Source organism: Meriones unguiculatus, chromosome 12 (genome assembly GCF_030254825.1).
Source record: "Meriones unguiculatus strain TT.TT164.6M chromosome 12, Bangor_MerUng_6.1, whole genome shotgun sequence".
In the NCBI taxonomy this organism is placed as follows: Eukaryota; Metazoa; Chordata; class Mammalia; order Rodentia; family Muridae; genus Meriones; species Meriones unguiculatus.
This window is the reverse complement of record NC_083360.1, coordinates 28,508,441-28,529,443: the sequence shown is the minus strand read 5'-3', so window position 1 is coordinate 28,529,443 and position 21,003 is coordinate 28,508,441. Positions and strand designations below refer to the sequence as shown.

Below are 21,003 nucleotides of genomic sequence, written 5' to 3'. Positions count from 1 at the left end.
TACAGTTCATAGCTTTAGTCCATTTTTGTCATGGTGGGAAGCATGGCAGCATACAGGTCGTCAGGGTGCTGGGGAGATGGCTGAGAGTTCTAAACCTGGATTGACAGGCAGCAGGAAGGGAATGAGAACCACCGGGCCTGGCTTGAGACACATCTAGTCCACGAGGTCACATTTCTGAGTGCCACTCCCTAATGACCAAGCTTTCAAGTTTATTGGTCTACAGGGCCATTCCTAGTCAAACCACCACAGCTCAGGCAGTTGAACACGTCCCCAGTCCGTGGTGCTGTTTGGAAAGGTATAGGAGGGGTAGCTTTGCTAGAGAAAGTGTGTCACTGAGTGTGGGCTTTGAGACTCACAGAGATCCACCTGCCTCTGCCTCCACACCCAGCTTTCTTGGCCATTCTTAAGTGTGCAGCTGGTTGCCATTAGTTGACCTTACCTCCATATATTTTATCTTCCCAAATTCTCTGTCCCCACTAAACACCACCTATTCTCAGCTCTCCCTTACCTGTCCTCTGACAGCCACCATTCTTTGCCCTGTGAAATACCAAAGTTTTGAATCAGCCTTTCTGACTGAGCCTGGGGCCTTCACATTACCCTTCCAGAAGCCCCTGAGTCCCCGTGGCACCCTTATTTTTGTCTGACAGATGGTATTATGGGATGCTTTGTGTTGAAGTTAGGCATTGGAAGTTACAGAGTTGGACCCGGAGCAACTGACTCTTTGTATAGCCATTTGGTGGACATGAACCCCACACTCCCCTTCATCTCTTGTCTTCCCAGAATCTCAGCGTGTCATCCCGTGTAGTCTGGTGGCATTTTTCTCTTGCATCCATCCAGGCATGCAGGTGGATCCCACTCCTGCTGTCTCCTCCGCTTTTCCACATGGGCATTGGCTCCAGGTGGCTCTGTTTCTTCACTGTCATAGGTTAAGCCTGAGAAAACATAAGAAAATGTGTTCTGGGTCTTGCTGTGTAGTAACTGTGCCACAGGCAGCAGGTCAGAGAGTGAGTGGGTGGAATGGTGAACTCGGTCTCAGGACTGTCTGCCAAGACTGGGTGTTCACTTGGAATTCTTCGTGTTAGGATTGAAATATACATTTATTGGTTGATTAATTGATTGATTTTAGCTTTCTAGGATTGAAACACACTTATTTATTGATTTCAGTTTTTTAACTCATAAAAAAAAAATCTCCAAATTCTAATCCCCGTGGCCGGCCAGGGAAACTAAGATTATGTGTAGCGTGTGAGCTGTGCTGCCATACCTGCTGCCGCCGTGGGGCGGATCTCGCTGGAACTCTCATTTTCTTACCTCAGATTGTATAATTGTCATCTATTCCTCTAGATTTGACTTCCTGGAACCAGGAAAGCAATATGGATGAATTGGAGTCAGAAAGTGGTTTCTCAGGTAGAGGCAGTTTTGGGGATTCTCTGGTGCTTCTCATGCGAAGACCTACAGGATGTGTGAGGTTATGCTATGGCAGAGAAACGGTGAGAGGCACAGGGCTCCAGGTGAGAGGAGAGTGTTCGGGGGTAATGGTGTTAGGTAAGATGGGGGTGTGGAGATATGCCTCTCCCGAGGAAGCAGGAGGCCTGGATGTGGTGGTGTGGACTCTGTCCTCTTCTTCTGATTTCTCAGTCCCCTCCCTCTAGCCCTTCTCTGCTCAACATCACAATGCTGATAATGAGGGGCTCATATCCACCTGTAACTCCAGTCCTGGGGGTCTGATGTCTGTGCTGTCCCCTGCAGGCACTGACATGTATGGCACACACAGGTGGGCATGTACACACACAATCAAAAATGAAATAATTTTTTTTCAAAGTGGTAAGTATTTAAAATGTAAGCTGTACAGACACAAGTGAGGAAGGCAACTTTGTGTCTACACATTTGCTGAGCAGCCATCTTTGCTGAGCAGAGACTTTCAGGTGATCTAGAAAAGGGTGAGGGCTGCCACGGTCTTTCACTCAGCGGTGCTGACTGGGGATTTTCAAGTCAGTGACTCCAGGCTGCACTGCCGTGTGTGGCAGTGCATCTGGGCATTCTGTTTTTTTCTTCAATTTTGTATTTTTTGTGTGTGATCGTGGCACATGAGCCACAACATGCACAGGAAAGTCAGAGGACAGATTCTGTCCTTCCTCTGGGGCTTCTGGGGATCATACTCAGGTTGTCAGACTTGCACAGGGTACTGGTTAGTTTTTGTTGTTGTTGTTGTTTGTTACCTTGACACAGCTGTGGTCATCTGGGAAGGGGGAACTCAATTGAGAAAATGCCTCCATAAGATCAGCTTTCAGGGAAGCCTGTGGGGCATTTTCTTGATTGATGTGGAAGATTCTAGCCCTCGGCGGGCGGTGCTACCCCTGGGCAGTTGGCATAAGGAAGCAAACTGAGCAAGCCATGGGGAGCAAGCCAGGAAGCATCCCCCTAGGACCTTTGTATCAGCTGTTGCCTCCAGGTTCTTGCCCTGACTTTTCTTCTTGGTGAACCGTGGGCTGTCAGTTGAGAAGAGCAACCTCCCTAAGCTGCTTCTGGCAATGGTGTTTACCACACAACAGAAAGCAAACCAACATGCCTTCCAAGTGCCTATCTGCTGGCCATCTTACTGGCCACGGTTCTTCTTCTGATGGTTGCTTATATTTTTTCCAGAAACTCTTGCTGAACTTTTTGTGTTTGCTTTCTCTCACTGGCTGAAAGGACCTTCCTGTGTGTTTCTAGAGGTGAAATCGTGAGGTCTAAAGTGTGTCTGAAGCCTGTGTCCTTGGTGGCTTGACCGAGTCTGTTCATAACCCCCCTTCCAGTACCCACCAGCCTTTTTCACCTCTTCCCTACTCACAACTCCTTGGAGGGAGGTCTGACCTGGATACAGACAAACATCAGTTTGACTCCGCTCTTTGAAACAGTCCAAAGATTGAGCACTCAGTTTCATGCTCAGAGGAAGGCAAAATCTCCATCTTCTCACAAAGTACTCAGAGGATCAAATAGATCCCCAAAGCAGCCACCGGATTCCAGGCTGGATGGCCATCTTCCCTGGGTGCCAAGCACAGCATGCTGGGTCCCTTCTTAGGACAGTCCCCTAAAGAGGACAGGAAGGCCTTGGATAAGTCAGCAGGAGCTTTGGGACAACTCTGGAAAACATCCCTCCAGTGAGTGACAGCTGCCTACAAAGGTGGTCCTTTAACTTATGGGTAGATGGCAGCATGGTGACCACCCAGGGAACAAGGTAGAGACAGGAGGGAATGGAAGCTGTTTTCTGCAGGGGACCAGTCTGGGTGCTTGGGTAATAAGCATTTGTCTAGTTGAACTGGGAATCAATCCTCTCTCCAGCTGCAGGAGGAAGCAGGGTGGGTGTGCAGTGGACATTAGTCACCCACAAAGGATTTTTTTGGACTCAGAGTTAGTGGAAAGTGATAGAGTCACATTCTGGAGGGTTTGAATAAGAATTAAAACAAAGCCCACAATGTGTTCGAGCTGGATGGAGCTTGTCACTTATACTCGGTCACTTCCTGATTATTTACAGAACAGAGAGTGTGGATTAGCTGTGCACAGAGGAGGAGGGAACACGAAAAACAGTCTTTAGTAGATGCCAGGGTGTCTGAAAACCTGACCATGGCAAAAGCGAGTCTGATTCTGAGCAGCCTGCTTTAGCTTCCGGCATTGCTCTCTGCAGCTGTCCAGCGTGAGGCTACTGCTGGCCTCCTTCAGGGCTCCCGTTCAGGTTGACTGCTGGGGCCTGTGAGCAATGAAACTGTGGATCAGTGCCAGGCAAGGAGCAGGGGGGCCTGGTGCATCAGACCTCCTTCCGTTTGCCCTTTTCTCGTGGCGAAAGGACCAGCAAGGGTAATGGCCAGCAGGATTCCGCAGATGTCACAGAAGAGGCTGGCAGGGATTAGTTGTGAGGAAAGTTCAGGAAGAGGGGATCTGAGCTGCATCTTGCAGGCTGGTAGGATCTGGTTTGGCTGAGTCTGAGGACTCCGGCTCTTTGGTGGTAGTAGCACAGATGCTGGCACAGCCTGAGACTGTAGGGAATTCTGATGGGATAGCTTAAGCAAGGAGCAGACGCGGCCTCCAAAGAGTGGCAGGCTGGGTATGTTTCATGGACCTGCAGGGCTTCAGCCCCATTGTCCAGTACTGAGAGGAATCCTTGGGAATCCACACACATTTCCTTTGTTCTTGGTGCGCTCTGTAAGGGGAACTCTGCTATAGTGTGTCTAGGGAACATTATGAGGATGAAGAGGACCACACAGGCCCTGTCTCAGCTGGAGAGGGCCTCAGAAGGCAGGTGGGGGTCAACCTAGATGGATTTGAGGACAGGCTTCAGATGGCTCACAGTGTATGCCAATAGTGGTCAGGTGAGATGTCCCCCTGGAAAGGTGGGACTTCCTCCAGGTACCTGTGAGAATTAAGTGTTCTATGACCAGCCAGGGTGAGGCTGGGGATTGGACATGAGCAGGAAGAGTGGTGCAGGTCCTGGTGAATCTCCAGCAGCCATTCTAATCCAGAACGGTTTTTCTTTTGCCCTCAGCCTCCTGACAGTGGGCCTCCGCCCTTACCGACATCCTCTCTTCCGGAGGGTTACTATGAGGAAGCTGTGCCGCTGAGTCCTGGAAAAGCCCCAGAGTACATCACCTCAAGTGAGTGGCAGCCGCCCGTCAGGGTGGTTTCTTCATTCACAGGAGTGGGGCTGAGCCAAGGCACTGGGTGTGGAGGAGACAGGGCTGACCATCACCACAGAAATGTACGAGCCATGGATCTGGGACCTAAGGAAAGCAATGCATACAGGAGCGGCTTGAGGGAAGGGAGACCTAGGAGTCCTTTCTTACAGCTTCTGGTGAGTCAAGTCAGAGGTACCTTGTGCCACAGAGCCAGATGTGGGCAGATGAGGTGGTACCCTGAGGTCGGTCAAGACTTGGTCTGTGGCACATCCATATGCACCCCACCCTGTTCTCTCTTGGTCTTCGCAGAGCATAGCCCTGTAGGTTGAGGCTTCTGCCAGGCTGCCTGTGGTGGGGAGGGAAGATTTTACTGGACAATTTCTGCTGAAGTCATGGTCCTCTGGCTCCTGATGCTGACCTCAATAATCATCCTTTTAAACTCGGGTGGTGGAAAGAGAGAATGAATTTTCCAAGTCATCCTCTGATCTCCATGCATGAACCATCGCTCACGTACCTCTGCAAAATAGTTGTTTACAACTTGTTAAGTGTCAGGATAGATGCTGTGCCAACGCTCTATCCTAGTGCAAGCTGTCTTTGTAGCAGGCTCCTAGGGCAGGGTAGAGCACAGGCTAGCAGTGCTGTCTTCTGCCACCTGCCACGTGTTCCTCACTGGCTTCCACACCATTTCCAACACAAAGTGGCCACATGCTCTGGAAAGTGTGTCATTTCCCAGGACGCATTTGTTTCTAGCACTCTTCTTAGACTACTAGCTGGCTGCCAGCAGCTTCTCCAGGGGCTGGGTGACAATCTCCTTCTCCAGCATCTGGCACAACTGGCTCTTAGGTCCCCGTCTGTGACAGCGTGAGCCTCTCTAGATGGTGCACTCTCCTCCATCACATTCGGGACAGAGGCCATGTGATGTCTTTGTCTTGCCGTATGGTGTCCACACAGTCACTGGGCTTTGAGGCCCTTGAACTGTATGTGAAAATGGGTGAATTCAAGGCTTAATTCTTTAACTCTTATAAAAATGAAGATTGAAATGTTCCTTTTTGGCTGCCATGTAAAGTAGGGGTGTTGGGCAGATGCAGACATTGGGAGCAGTCATGTGCCAGTGTGTAGGAGGGGAGAGAGGAAAGAGAGAGGCTGCTGGTCTGAGGATGGCAGGAGGAGCCTGGCCTGTCAAGCATTCTCTCTCCTTGGTGTGTAACTTGAAACCCTCGTTTCTGCACCCTCAATGCAGCATAGAGTAGTTCCTCTCACATCCTCAGTATAGTTTCAGGCCTGTTACCACTCCCTCGAGAGCTGTGTCCGCCACCTCCACCCCCACCTGCCCAGGCTGGAATGTGCCACTGTCCCTCTGAAGAACCTGTCTGCACCTGCATGTGTGCGGTTGAACCCATGTGACCACTCTTCTTTCTCTGACCACACACCCGCCAAGCCCCTGCCCCTGTGTTAGGTGCTGGGATAGCTATCACATGCAACAAGATGCTCTCCCTTCCTGAGGCTCACGGCTCGCCGTGAAGTGCTGACCTGTGTGCACAGTGACGGGTCTGTTAGGCCGTATGTGACGTCACAAGGGCCTTTGACCCAGTGTGTTGTGTTGTCCTGCTCAGGTAGCTGCCACAAATCACCCTCAGCCCCCGAGGCTTGAATGCTGAAATTCTTGGGAAATGCTGGAATTTTTCAGTCTATCTCACCAGTGATTTGTCTCACAGTGGCCTAACTTAGAGGTGTTCCCTCTGGCCATACCCTCAGCCCTGTCTTGACAAGGAGCTTTTTCTCTTTCTCCCTTCTTCTTCTGTCTTTCCTTTTGCCCTTCTCTAACACCACTCCCCATTGGATTAGGACTCTATACTTAAGGTCATAGCCATATTGGTAACAGATTTCATCTGAATTGTAACCCCAAAGAGCCAACTCCAGAAGCAGTCATGTTAGCTTGAAGGCCTCAGCATGCGAGTACCTGGGAATCACTCATGAGCCTATGGCACCAGTCAGAGAAAGTTATAAAATGGCAAAAACATGAGCACACAGTATCTCAGCAGCTCGTGGTATGTGCAGAGAGCCTAAGGGAAGAGAGATCATTGGGATATGTGTGGAGAAACTGTAACATGAGAGCTCATGTGTCCTCCAGTGAGCTTTGTTCTGTCGGAAAAATGGGACCTAACCCTCCACAGAACCAAGGTGACTCGTTGGGGAGAGGTGGCCTCTGGTGGAGGCCAAGTGTTCTGAAGGGTCTGTGGGTGGCAGTGTCAGCAGGAAGGCTTGGGAGGTATTTAATCAAGGCCAGGAGCAGAGGACTCTACATGAACAAGGTTCCTGAGTGGCCACCCTAGGCAAGAGTGCAGCTAATGCTGCCACCGGGGTGACGTCATCCTGCCTATGTGGAAGAGTCTAGAGATTTTTAAAACAAGTCTCAGTGTTTCAGTTGTTGCGTTTGAAGCATTTTGTTGAGTTCTCATGCCCGAGTCTTGGAGAGTTTATTCTCAGGGCCAGAGAGGGAAGCCATTTTTTACTGAAGCCATTTCCACTGTGGTTGGAAATGCAGCCAGGTGAGGTGATCTGGAAGGTTGGCTTCTCACCTCCGTTATTTTCCCCTCCATAGATTATGACTCTGATGCCATGAGCAGTTCCTATGAGTCATATGATGAAGAGGAGGAGGATGGAAAAGGGAAGAAAACTCGGCACCAGTGGCCTTCAGAGGAGGCCTCGATGGACCTGGTGAAAGACGCCAAGATCTGCGCCTTCCTGCTGCGCAAGAAACGATTTGGCCAGTGGACCAAGCTGCTCTGCGTCATCAAGGACACCAAGCTGCTGGTGAGGAGCCCAGCGGGGCTATGCCACCATTGACAGTCTGAAGTATAGGAAGGCAGCTGGTACATGCAGATGCTACCACAGGGAAGGCAAGCCCTGAGACCTTGCTGAGAGCCAGGGGCCCTGCCTAGCCCAGCCTGGCTGGCTCCTCTTCAGGGAAGGCTCATGGTTCCCCCACACCCAAGTCCTTCCACCCTGCTGGGCCTGTGGCTTGTGTCAGTGGAAATGAGTAGTGTTGAGACTTGCCAGAAACTGCAAGATAGACTTTCTCATTTGTAGTGAGTCAGTAAATTCCTCCCAGCCAGGTCACAGCAGAGGCCTGGAGCCTGTGGAGGCGCCTAGGGGAGGACAGAGGAAAAGGACGACTTTTGGAAATCCAAAAGCTTTCCCCAAAAGAGTGGGTGTTTTCTTTCTTTCTTTTTTTTTTTTTTTTTTTGAGGTAGAAAAGGAAGGTGGAGTCAGTCCAGAAGCAGGGTGGAGAAGATTCAGAGCTCTGGCCACACGTCTCCCATGGGGGCTCTGAGAAGGAGAAGCAGCCTTGGAGACTACATTCCTACCCCCTTCCTTTAGAAACCAGGCTGGTCACTGGGTCAGGAGCTTCGCTGTATGGTTTTTGCCTTTTGTCTTTCAAATTAACCTCAGGAAACAATTACTCAAAAGTGAGTCATTAAAGCAGAAAATCTGAGTTTCTGTTTCCACACATTTAGTGGAGCAGATAACACTGTAAGAGAGAGATCATGGTCCCCAGTGAATTCTGGGAATCTTAACTTGCGTAGGCTCATAGGAAACTGTATGTGCTTCATTTTTTGCTCAGCCTTTTAAAACAGAGTCCATGTTTTTTCCACATGTGTGGCCTGAATTTTATGCCAAAAATGATGCCATCAGGGATTTTAAAGCATGAAAAATATTAACATAGCCCTTATTTATAATCTGATGCAATAGCTGCAAAATGGTGATATGCTATATAAAATGTTTTAAAATGCATTCAAGTCTCATGTGAAAGAGCACCTTCATGCCCAATGCAGGCAGCCTCGGTGCTGGTGCAGAGTCAGCGGTTTGGAGCCCAGGTTCCAGGTTCCTTTCCCACACCCATTTGTCCTCTTCCTTCTCCCTTGCTTTCTTCTGCAATTTGACCTCCTCTGAGATCCCTCTCTCTGCCCCGTGATGGTAACAGCTTCCATGGACACTAGCTCAACTGTTGAAGAAACAAATAGAAAACAAGGGAAAACACTATGCAAGACAAAATGCAAGATGAAACTTGGTCTTCTATTTGATTTTGGCTTTGTTATGACAGCCTTGCTATATAGCTCAGGTTAGCCTCAAACTCTCTATGTAGCCGAGGCTAGTCTTGAGCTCTCAATCCTCCCTCCTCCATCCTCCTCCATTCTGAATCCTCCCTAATTCTGAATGATGGGATTATAGGCAAGTACTACCGTATTTGTCTTAAAGTAGCTGTTTTGTTGTTGCTGGTGCTAGTCTGGTAGTGGTGGTGGTGGTGTGTGTGTGTCACTTTCCTTCAGAGATAACTCATGATTCAACTACTCAGATGAGAGAAAGCATGCTTTTTCTTTGAGCATCCTGCCTGGCCTCCCGGGTGTGTCACTGCTACCTACTTTATTGATCCCGTGTCTAGGCCTTTATTTCCATGCCCAGACAATTCTGCACCCACCCAGGTGCTCCCTCCCTCCATACTAAAGCACTCATTCTCTAGCTGATGGGTAGCTAGAATTTCCTCCATTGAAGGGACCCTGAGGCCAAGTCACCTTTCTTACCCAGGACCACCTGTATCTAGTGCTCAGAGAGTCAAGGTCAGCCTCATGGGGCAGGTTCAGTGGGGCCTTCCAGCTCCAGAGCCTGTGGGCTCCTGATGCGTGTCACTTGAACTGAGTCCTGTCTGCTCTTCCTTGTTCAGGCTCTTAGTGGCAGCCTTGGAAGAGTCCCTGTTTGGTGGCAGCTTGGGCTTGCCTCTTCCCAGATCTCCAGACAGTACTGCAGTTACAGGTGCTTGTGAGCCAACTGATGTGGGTGCTGGGAACCAAGCTTAGGTTCTCTACAAGAGCCGTGTGTGTTCTTAAGTACTGAGCCATCTCTTCAGCTCCAAGCATCTTCACTGTTACACTGTCTGCCCACAAGTCTATGCAGTTGCAACAGACTTAATAGTCCTTTCATATGTCTCATGTTTACATAAAGGTGAGTTCAATTTCATGAAGATGCTCCAGTAGAGCACAGGATAAATCAGTGTCTTTTCAGTCATGTCCTGGACACTCTACACCTGTGTCCGCCAGATGTAGGAGAATGAGGAGGCAGCAGACTCTTGATGAATCACACCTGTTAGCTGGCTGCTGAGCCATCATCTCTGTCCCAGTACCTCCTGAAGCCTGGCCAACACATGAGGCTTGGTTGTGCTGGGTTTCTGCATGGTTTCTGGTCACATGTCCTCAAGGCATTAATTGGGCTGTTGTGTTCTGTGCAGTGCTATAAAAGTTCCAAGGACCAGCAGCCTCAGATGGAGCTGCCGCTGCAAGGCTGCAGCATCACGTACACCCCGAGGGACAGCAAGAAGAAGAAACATGAGCTGAAGATCACCCAGCAAGGCACAGACCCTCTGGTTCTCGCCGTCCAGAGCAAAGAGCAGGCTGAGCAATGGCTGAAGGTAGGCCATCTGCCCTGGCTCTGAGCCACCTTCACTTCCAGACCTCTTCCTAGGCCCTTGTTCATTTGTCAAAACCCCGAACGGATAGGTCAAGCTAGGAGTTTTGTCTTTTTTTTTTTTTTAATAAATTAAGTTACATTTTAATTTTGATCCCCCCCATACACACATACATGGGCATACACACACATGCTTACACATGAGGCATGGCAGGCACATGGAGATCAGAGGACAGCTTGTGAAAACTGATTCTCTATCCCACACCCACTCTGTGGGTCTCCAGGTCCAAACCTAAATCATCAGGCTTGGTAGTGCATGCCTTTCCCCACTGAGCCATCCTTCTGTTTTTGTTATTTGTTTTCAAGTTTTGGTTGTATGTCTTAGCCTTGAACAGCAGAGGTATCACTCCAGGCCCTGTTTTGCTTTTGATAATGAACACTCAATGTTTGAATCTCCACTTACCTGACTCCCTGCTGCAGAAGGCTGTCTGTCACAGGAGGCTGTCCGTCTGTCCTGTTGGTTTTTTTAGTATTGCTTTGATCCACCCTATATTCCCAGAAATAATACTTAAATGTGAGAACTTCTCACTTTGTACTCTCTGACCCTTACTCCCCTTGGTCTGGCTTCTCTCTGTCTCTTATTCTCTTTTGATCTGGCTTATTTCTTTCTTGGTCTCCTCCAATTTGCCGTGTCTTCCTTGTTTCTGATCTGTTTGGTCCCTCTGCCGCTGTGTTGTAATTTTGATTTCAGGATCTGTCTTATTCCACCCGGGCTGCTGGGTTGAGATGCCCTAGCTGGAGTGGCCTTAAACAGCAGCAATTTACTTCTGAGCTCTAGAGGTTGGAAAGGGTAGTCAAGGTGTCTGCAGATTTGGTCTCACTGCAGAGACGTTCTCACTGTCCTATGCGGTAAAGAGCGAGGAGGCCACCTGCAGCCTCTGCTATGCGCTAATCCATGAGGGCTCCATCCTGTGACCTCATCACAGCTCCGATACTGTACTTCCTAGTGTTGCTGTATTGGAGCTGAGGGGTCCCTAGTTTTAAGCCCTAGAATTTCTACTGTTTCTTTTTGAGTCTGGAAATGTCTCTTTTGCAGTTTTAAATTTTTCTTAAAATGCTGGTCCAGCTTTTACCTCTGAACAGGGTGGGCATGGTGGCTCTGACCCTGGCTTTTGCCTGAACAGGATGAGCATGCTGCCTAAGCCTCTGGGCTTTGCTGGAGCTTGGAACTCACTGTCACTCAGCATGCATGCTAGTCATGGTATCCGGAAGGAAAAGTACACTGAAACAATTCTCACAGCAACAATATCTGGTATAGGTCATAAAACCATAAACCACCCCTTTAAAGCAAATACAATCTCAGGGTTCCTTTGGGTTTGCATGCCGCATGGCCCTTGGAAGTGATTCTATAACCACAGCTGCTCCTCCTGCCGCTAGGAAGGAGCTGTGCATGTGTAATTATCTTCCCCAGGTTTTGGTTCATCACAGTCCGTGGTGAGGACAGGGCTGGAAGGTGGTGCCGTCCATTTGAACATCTATGATCATGGTGCCTGTGACATGCAGTTTATAGGCCACTTTCCTCACTGCTGTTACAGAATAACCTGACAAAATGGACTTAAAGAAGGGAGGGCTTATCTCAGCTCACCGTTTGAAGCTATTGTCCATCATGGTGTTGAGGGCGTGGTGACAGGTGTGAGGTGCGTCTGTAGCCAGGAAGCAGTGCTTGGTGCTCAGGTCAGCTAGGCCTTCAGCCCCCTTTCCTCTTCAGTTAATCCTCCCTAGAGACATCCCCAAACACATGCCCAGAGTTGTGTCTCAGGCGATTCTAAAACCTGGCAAGGTAACAGTGAAGATGAACTATCAAACACCATATCCGGGGAACCACTAGCCTTGATTCCTCGTGGCTCCCAGGAACACACAGTCAGACTCCTGGCCCGTGATGATGCTTTCTTGGCTGCCCAGAGAATCACACAGAGGTGGCCTGTTTCAGTCTGTCAGCAGTGGCTGTGGCTTGCCTGAAATCTGTGACACTGAGGTTGAGGAGAGTTTTTTTTTGGGGGGGGATGGGTGGGCTGGGGGTTCTTCTTCTGCAAGCCTCAGACATAGGAATCTCTCCTGAGAATTGTGTAGCCTTCCAGACTGAGAGCTTGATTATGCTGCAGGCCAACCCAGATCGCTGCAGGAGCTCCAGAGCCTTCAAGGCTTATAGAAGCTTCTCCATCTTGTTGACTTATGCTGCATGTGTGTGCATGTGTGTGTGTGTGGGGGGGGAGGTTGGGCAGAGAGAGATGCTTGCAACATGTGATTGTGGAAGCAGCAGAGGACAACCTCAGCTGCCATTCCTCAGGCACCATCCACCTCGCTGTTCTGAGACAGGGCCTCCCTCTTGTGAGTGGCCTAGAACTCACAGAGACAAGTTAGATTGCCTGTCCAATGAGCCTCAGGGATCCACCTCACTGCCTCCCCAGCACTGGGGTCACAGGCACACAGTGCTGCACCCAACTTTTTTATGTGGGTCCTCACACTAGTCACCCAGATGCTCATGGCCTCTTCATCCCCTGCCATTCTTAGTGGTTTCATCTGAATACTGAGAGGTTGAGTATCAGGCTGCATGCTGCAATCTGCATGATGGATCTGCAGTGATCCATCAAGGTCAGTTTTCTGATTTGGCTGAAGCTTTGCTCTTGTTTGAATAAATGATAGATAGCTGTGTTTCCCCCCCCTTTTTTTTAAAACTTTTTTGAGACAGGGTTTCTCTGAGTAACAGAGCCCTGGATTTTCACTTTGTAGATCTGGTTGGCCTCAAACTCACAGAGATTCCCTCTGTCTCTGCCTTCCTAGTGCTGGGATTAAAGGCATGAACCACCATGCCGGGCAACTAAATTTTTTTTATTCCTGATTTTTTTTAAATTTGTATTGATTCTCTGTGAATTTCACATCATGTATCCTAATCCTACTCCTCTCCCTCTACCTTCTCCTCCTGTGATCTTAGCCTGTCTGTTCACTAAAGGAGAAAGGGCAGTTGTGGAGTGAGCAACTGGTGACTAGTTGAAATCACCTAGTTGTGATTGGTCTACTGGTGACTAGTAGAAATCTGAGTTTCTCTCCTGGCTGTCTGGACTCTCCTTTCCATGCTTAGTGCCCTTTGTTCTGTAAGGAAAGCTGGGTAGGGCTACCCTGAGCCTGGGGAGGGTCCTGCTCACCCTCTGTTCTACAGCATTAGATACTCAGCATGCTTAGCTCCCTTCTAACCGCCATACATCTGACATGATGTCACCCTGAGTCCTTGAGCATCTGGTGAACAGACCAGTGAAGCAACGTGCTTCCAAGATGCTGATGGAGTGAAATAACCTCATATCCGACTTCCCCACGTGTGAGCTTCTCACAAACTGAGGCGCTTAGCTAATTATAGCATGATGACTCCAGTCATGAATGGTAGTTAATTGCAAGAATTTTAATTTTAGTGCATTTCTTACAAAGGAAGTAAATAATACAAGGCAGAAAAATCTCTTTTCTGAAGAGTTTGAATTGATTACTCTATTTAATGTTTGTGCTGTTATTTCTGCAGAACCAGAGCATGAGAAGCCCTAGCAGTGACAGTCAAAATGACTGTGTGGCCCTCAGCCCTAATGGGGTGTCTTTGTCACCCCCTCAAATTCAGGGAACATTGTGGAAGAGGGATTGGGAAGGCTGGAAGATCTAGAGGGAGGGGGGAGGGACTCACAGAGCCCTCACTTCTCCTTGAGGATTTATAGTTAAGGTCTACCCGAGGGGATGATGTGATGCCCCCCTCTCCTTCTGAGGATCTACAAGCAGTTAATGGCTGCCTGGGGAGGAAGTGGCATTCTCTTCTGTTGTGTACCACTGATAACATGCCTGTGCTCCTGTGAGTTACTGCTCATGTTTCTGTAGCTAACCCTGATAAAATTTATTAGGTCCCAAGAAGAGAAGATAGGAAAGTAGGAGTTAGGAAGGGAGGGAGCAGCAGGAGAGGGGAAGAGAGGGCAAAAGAGGGCAACAACAGGGTGAGTATGGTAAAAATTATATGCATGTGTGACAAGCTCATTAAGAAATCTATTATGTATAATTAACATTAATATATGCTAATAAAACAATGAAAGTCAAGTGACAAAAGGGTTTCAGCCATAGAATCTTAACTCTCAGCCTAGCAGAGCCTAAGATAGACTAGTTTATTCCAGATCTATCATTGGATGAATTACCTTAGCAGCACCATGATTTTAACTTCTTCTGAAGGCCGGAGGACAACAGTCATTTCTCTTCTACTGCGGGATTCTGGGACTGAACCCAGCTTCTTGGGTCTGAGCAGTATAGGTGCCCTTACCTGCTGAGCCACAGAGGTGGTGGAGGTTTTAAAAACAAGATTCAGAATAATTCAGAATTGTTGTGAGCCTAAAGGTCTTTATGGGGTTTTTTGCTTTGTATTTTTCTAAGACCCCAAATGCTGTTCTATGCAGATAGGACTGAGATATGCCTCTCCGCCTAGCTCTTTTTTCTCAGAGAACTTCTGTTTTCGAGTCTAGAACCAGGAACTCCTGGTTCTCCCGCCAAGGAGGGGATGAGAGGCAGAGTGGGTATATGCTGGGTCTCTCCACTCAGATGTGAGCCTCTGTCCTGCGCCATTTCCTTTTACATCAAAGAAGTTGGTGTTTTGTTTTGTTTTGTTTTGTTTTGTTTTAATGTGGGAGGGGCTGGAAAGATGGCTCAGTGGTTAAGCACACAAACTGCTCTTGCAGAGGCCCCAAGTTCAGTTTGAAGCACCTATATAAGGTAGCTCACAGCTGCCTGTAACTGCATTTCCAGGGGGCTCGGTCACCTGTAGCCTCCGTGGACATCTGCTCTCATGTGCATACACACACACACAGGCACATGCGATGCACACAATTAAACATAAAGTAAGACTTCTATTTTCATCAAGTAGAAGAATTTGAAAGCCCATTTCCTACAGTGCAGGCCTTCTGAGAATGGACTTCCAGGTGGTGTGTAAGCCATCTTGCTCTGCTCCCTTAGAAGCCATTGTTCCCAGGTTTGGTGTCATTGCCATTGGAGAGTCTAAAGTTGCCTTACCCTTAAGCTTTCAGCAGGTGACCCTGTGGTACTGCCATAGAGGGGCCGCCTTCTTGGTCCTTGTCTACCATCTGTCTTTCATTGGCTTTGAAGCAGCCGGGCCAAGTCTTCACCTCTGTGGCCCTCCGGCTGCGTGCTCCTCATGACCTGCCTCACCGTTTTGGGAGCATCTGGCCCAGCATACCCTCATCCTCACTTGAATCTTGGATTCTAGTTCCCACTCTAGCACTTTCCCGTCATTATCTGTTATGTCTGTCTGAAATCCCATTGGTCTGTGCATCACCCTCTGCTTCGTTGCTTGTTTCAGCATATCTGTCATAGCTGTTTTAGTGTCTGCTCATTCCAGTACTGGGGTTAATTATCTCTAGGTTTGCTTCCGAATTTGCCCCAGGAGTCTGCATAGCCTTTGGAATATGTAGAAGGAAACCACAGAGATGTCCTCTGCCATTTCCCCAGAACCAGATGTAACCCTGTCTATGCCTTGTCGTTGGGCATGATAGACTTGTGGCCATGTTGCTTTGCTTCTTACTACTCTTGCTTTCAGAATGAGTGCTGAGTTTTCACAGGGGCACAGCAGGGGACTGGAGAGCTGATAAGAGACCTGAGGTCTCTATGTGCTTCGTACAGTGGCCAGCTTTCTGGAGCAGCCTATGGGACTGTTTAGGTCTAGCCTACCAGACTCTCTGTTTTAGGCTCAGCCTCAGCTTATGACATTGGCGTCCCTTTGATCCTGGAAGCCGGAACCTTCCTGATGGGCACTCTGGACTTCTTGGCAAAACAGACACCTCGCACTGAATGAAGTACCCTGCATCTCAGGACTCTGGCTCTGCTTCCTCCCTGCCTGCCTTTCCTCCTTATCCTCTCAGGAAAGATAGGAGGGCTGAGGGGTGAGAATTAGCTCCTGCAGGCCCTTGGGCACCTGAGTTTGGTTGGGCTGCTCTGTCATTCCCTTCCCCCATCTACTGCCAGCCAGGGGTACAGCTATAGAGAGGAGCCTCTTTCCCCAGCCAGGAGGAGCCTTTTTTCTCTTAGACTCCTTCATCTTTAGGGTTCCTTCATGGTGGCTTTTCTGTATTCCTACGCTCAGATGGCTTTGAAAAGTGCTGGTTTTTGGTTTTGAGCTTTTTGGTTTCTCTAGCTTGTTTTGCATTGTCAGGGCAAGGGTGGTGGTTTTATGTGCTATTCTATGTGGTGATGTTGAAATGCCATGCACCCTCTTCATTGTCTGGGCAGAAGCTCCTGTTTTTTTCAGTTATGTAATAAATAAACTTTTGGATCGGCTGATTTTTCTATAATATGACTTACTTTCCACTTAATTATTATTTTCGTTTTTTAAATCTTTTGCTTGCTTTTTTTTTTTAATGCAATGTATTATCAAGTAACTCTGGGGCCCCGGGAACACACCCTAGGATCCTAGGTGTCTACCTGGGCATTAAGTTCCTATCGTCCGAGTCCCTATGAAAATGCTTTTCCAGTCTCATTTTACAAACAAGTATCTTACCATCCAAGTCTACTGTTATCAAGCCTTGGACAGGGTTTATGATCCAGGTGTACACATTTGGAAATAGCTTTATTAGGAAAATTTAAAATCCTTCAGCTAGAACTCACTTGCCTTTGCAAAGTAGGTTAAGCACATAGCAGCATTTGACCTGCACGCAATGCTGTTCCCCCTTCTGCAGAAAGCATGAGCAGAGCCATGTGTTCTGTTTGCCTGTTACATCCATCATCCTCAGCCCTTGCCAGAAGCATGTGTGAGTGTGTGTGTGTCTACCAGCATGAATGTACATGTGTGTATAGAAGCTGCAGACATGAGCCTCTGTGCAGAGGTCAAACACAAGACATGAGCCAGCATTCCCAGAAGCAGCATGATCAGGTTTCCATAAAAATGTGCAGAGACTGTGTTTCTGGGGTGGAGGGCTTGAGTTAAAAGCAAACAAAAATACCACAGAGTATTTTGTTGTGTGGAGGAGTTGTGATTTTTCAATTTGAATCCCATTCTTTTAAGTACACTTTGACCTTATACTAAAAAGCCACCAGGCACCAAGTACCCTGAGTGGCAGGGCCTTCATTTATTATTTTGGAACGGACCCTGCAGGTACCTTTGGGAGATTCAGAGGACATTGAATAAAGCAGCCTCATTTCTCACATGGCTGGGAACCCTGTAGAAATAAGACCAGACATGCTCACCTTCTCTCTGGGTGTTTTCTTTGTGGTCTGGACAAGTTGGTCTTGAGATTAGGTAAAGACAGAGTCTCACAATGCCAAGCTGCCTTCTGTGCTCTTGGCCTGCCCCAGGTGGATGTCTGGGTCCCTCTGGGTTGCTGCATGCCCATCCCAGCACTGTGTAACAACATGGCTCTGCCCCACAAGAGACCTGAGCTCTAGGTGAGAGAGACATGAGTTCTGGGCGAAGCAGAGATGGCACTCTGGGTGTTGTAAGTGTGTGAGGTGGACTCATGGGAGCTTGGGAAAGGGTTGTCATGAGCCAGCTCTGATGGCCAGGTCATATCTTCTTACTCTGGAAAGCTTGGCCTGGTCTGGAAGAAAGAGGTTGAAATGTGCGCATGCCAGCTGGCTTTTTTTTTCTCTGTGCTTTAATGTAGTGACAGTCTCTTTTCTTTCCATGTTTTTTTATTGGTTCCATTAAACAAATATTTATAGAAAATATCAAGTCTAGTTTGTCTTCATTGCATTTTCCCCCTGTATTAAGACCTTAAAACGTTGTGCTGCTGGGTATAGTGGCACACACCTTTAGTGACACACACCTCTGCACTTGGGAGGCAAGAGAGGTGCCTGTCTGTGAGTTCGAGGCCTGCTTAGTCTACATAATGAGTTCCAGGACAGCCGGAGATGCATAGTAAGCCCTGTCTTAAAACAAAAAGTTGTTGCTTTAAGCATCTGTCCGTGCATAGAAGCAATGTGTGTAAAACAGATCCAGTGAGCAGCTTTCAGGAATCAACACTTAGCTGCCTCTGGGAAGACGTGAAAGTGCTCAGACCTTGAGGAGCAGGTCAGCCAGTCTTCTGTTACTGTGACAAAATGTCTGAGTGAAACACTTTGAAGGAGGGCAAGTTTATTTTGGCTCAGTGTTTTAGTCCATTGTTAGTTGGCTCTGTTGCTTTTAGGCTTATGTCAGGGTTACGGTCATGGCTGGAGCCCATGGCAGAGGAAGCTGCTTACTTTGGGGCAGTTAGGAAGACAGTAGTGGGTGGAGGTGAGGTCATGATATCTACTTCAAGTTATTGACCTAAATTCCTCCTACTAGGCTCCATCTCCTCAAGTTTCATCACTTCCCAGTCAAGTCCCAGGCTGATGACCCAGCTTCAACATATGGCCTCTGGAGACATTTAAGACTCAGTTTATGTATAGCAGGTGGCTGGAGCAGGGTGCCTGGAGAGGAGAGACAAGACTGCCTTCTGGAGGACAAGCTGTACTGAGTCAAGAGAATGCACATGTCCTGAGGGAGCACACAAGAATCACCCAGACACACAGAGTTACACAGACGGACACACATACACAGAGTCACACAGACAGGCAGACCCAGAGTCAGACCAGCATGCATGTACAGACAGACAGACACACACACACACACACACACACACACACCGAGAGAGAGAGAGAGAGAGAGAGAGAGCCGTACAGACAGACACATGTGCACACACAGACAAGCAGACACAGGTGCATACCCATAACACCTGCCTTTACCAGGGCTGGTAGGAATAGGTGAAACCATGCTACCACACAGTTCTCCCAGGAGCAGGGAAAAACAAAGAGAACGGAAGACAGCAAAGCTTTTCCAGACCACACCTTTACAGCCACATTCTGGAGTGCAGGCTTTGGTGAGAATGAAAAACTCATCAAGTTCAGGGTTGTTTGTGTAATTGTAGCCAATTTCCTTAGTTAAAGCTACAATTACAAGATGAGGTTACCGGAGGCCTGGTATAGAAGTGCTGGCTGGGACGCTTCTCGGCTGCCTACCACGCGGGGGTGCCTACCACAGCCTTTCCCAGCGGGACTGGGTATTATTTTTTAGCTAAAGAGAGTAAGGCTTTGTAAGAGGTTCAGCGTTGCTTAGATGGTGAGTGGGGGAGCTGGACTTGAACCACAAAGATCAGAATTTTCCCCTTCCAGTATGTTCCTTCCCCAGAGAAAGAAGAGTCTTGTCCTTTGTGCAAATGCTCCTGTCACTTGAAGATTTAGTCACTGCCTGGGGCAAGAGAAGAAAGGGGAGCCTGAGGGACATAGCATGGGAGTGAGGGAAGCTTCCCTTTCCCCCTCTTGCTGCTTGGGGAAGGCAAGATTTCTGGGAGGAGCACATTGCGGCGAGGCTTCAGCCTCTTTCGTTTTCTTCCCTTCTCAAGTGCGGGCGTCACTGTTTTCTCTTGGGAAAGCTGAGTGGCAAAGTTGCTGGGACGGACCCCAGTCAGATGCCATCACCAGCGCAGTGACTGGGGCTGGCTGCGTAGGTTGACCCACCTGCCACTATGCAGACTTGGGACACTGGGGTTTCTCTTTGCCTGGGAGTCTGGGTTTGAACCCTGATGCAGCTTAGTCCCCAGAAGAACGACGGTATTCTAAAAGAGCCACTGCCGACTGCAGAGATGAAGGCTGTGAGTCCCACATGTGCCGACTTCATACCACTGGGCCTCATGAAACCAATGACCATTCAGGGAGTGCCTGAGGAGACACTTAGATTGTGACCCATAGCCTGGCAGTTCCTGCCCCTGTGACTAGTCCAGGGCCGTGGCCCAAGCTTTCAGCATGAGCAGAAAGGCTGCTCACACCACTGGCAGCCCTGATGTCACCAAGGCTGTCACCTGGGAAGGTGTCTATGCTGGATGCTGTCTTGGACATCGTCCTGCAAGATGGGGCTTCTCAGTCCCATCCTTTGCTAGAGAGGAAGTGGGTGTTTGGAATGATTTGTTTCTTTTCCCCAAGGCCACAAAGCTGGTGACAGGTGCCCTGTCCTCCTGATTCACTGAGGGAGCCAAATCAGACAGGAGTTTGCTCAAACCCTAGTGTGACCAGTTTTCCTGAGCCCCCACCTGCCCCGTACTCAGAAAGGAGAATCCTTTCCTTTGTGCAACTCCTCCTGCCAGAGAGGGGGAGTCGCCCTCCTCTGCCCTTTGCTTCCCTTAGACCGGTGGTTATCAACCTTTCTAATGCTGCGACCCTATAATACAGTTTCTCATGTTGTGACCCCAACCATAAAATTATTTTGTTGCTGCTTCATTACTGAAATTTTGCTATGGTTGTGAATCATAATGTAAATATCTTGATATTTAAGATATCTGATATGCAACCCCACAAGTTGAGAGCCATTGTCAAGACACACACACACACCAACACATACACACACACACTCCAGGCTGCCTGGCTGTTGTCCATTCTTTACCCCCCTCCTTCCTGGATTCCCCTCTCCTTGCTCCTGAGGCCACTCCTCTTGCTTGCATCCTGTCTTTCTGTCCCATTACGCTTGGTCTCCCGATTTCTCCTCTTTAACTACCCTTAAGTGTAGGATAGAGAGGGGAAGTGTTGCTTGGTCTTCTGCCTCTGTTCTCTGGCTTGCCCTCTCCCTGTGAGGCTCACCACTATGGCTGGGAGCATTGTTTTTTGTTGTTGTTGTTTGTTTGTTTTGTTTTTTTGTTTGTTTTTACTTGCGACTGTACTTATTTTGAGCCCCGACTGAGATATGCCTTTGGGCTCAAGCTCCTCTCCTGTGGCCCCTGTATTGTCTTTCTCAAAACCCCAGTGCTGAAGACAGAAATACAGGAGTGTGTGCCCAGATCTTGAGTGAGTCTGCCAGCAAAGG

General features: G+C 48.6%; 1 protein-coding gene across 3 annotated transcripts in view; it reads left to right on the top strand.

Annotated features, from left to right (window-relative positions):
* Afap1 (actin filament associated protein 1) overlaps positions 1 to 21,003 on the top strand; it is a 114,288-nt gene that overhangs the window by 47,829 nt on the left and 45,456 nt on the right. For all 3 annotated transcript variants that reach the window (XM_060365434.1, XM_060365436.1, XM_060365435.1), the window contains exons 4-6: positions 4,517 to 4,625; positions 7,249 to 7,460; positions 9,931 to 10,110. In XM_060365434.1, the coding sequence (XP_060221417.1) occupies positions 4,517 to 4,625; positions 7,249 to 7,460; positions 9,931 to 10,110 (501 nt within the window). The remainder of the gene's footprint in view (positions 1 to 4,516; positions 4,626 to 7,248; positions 7,461 to 9,930; positions 10,111 to 21,003) is intronic.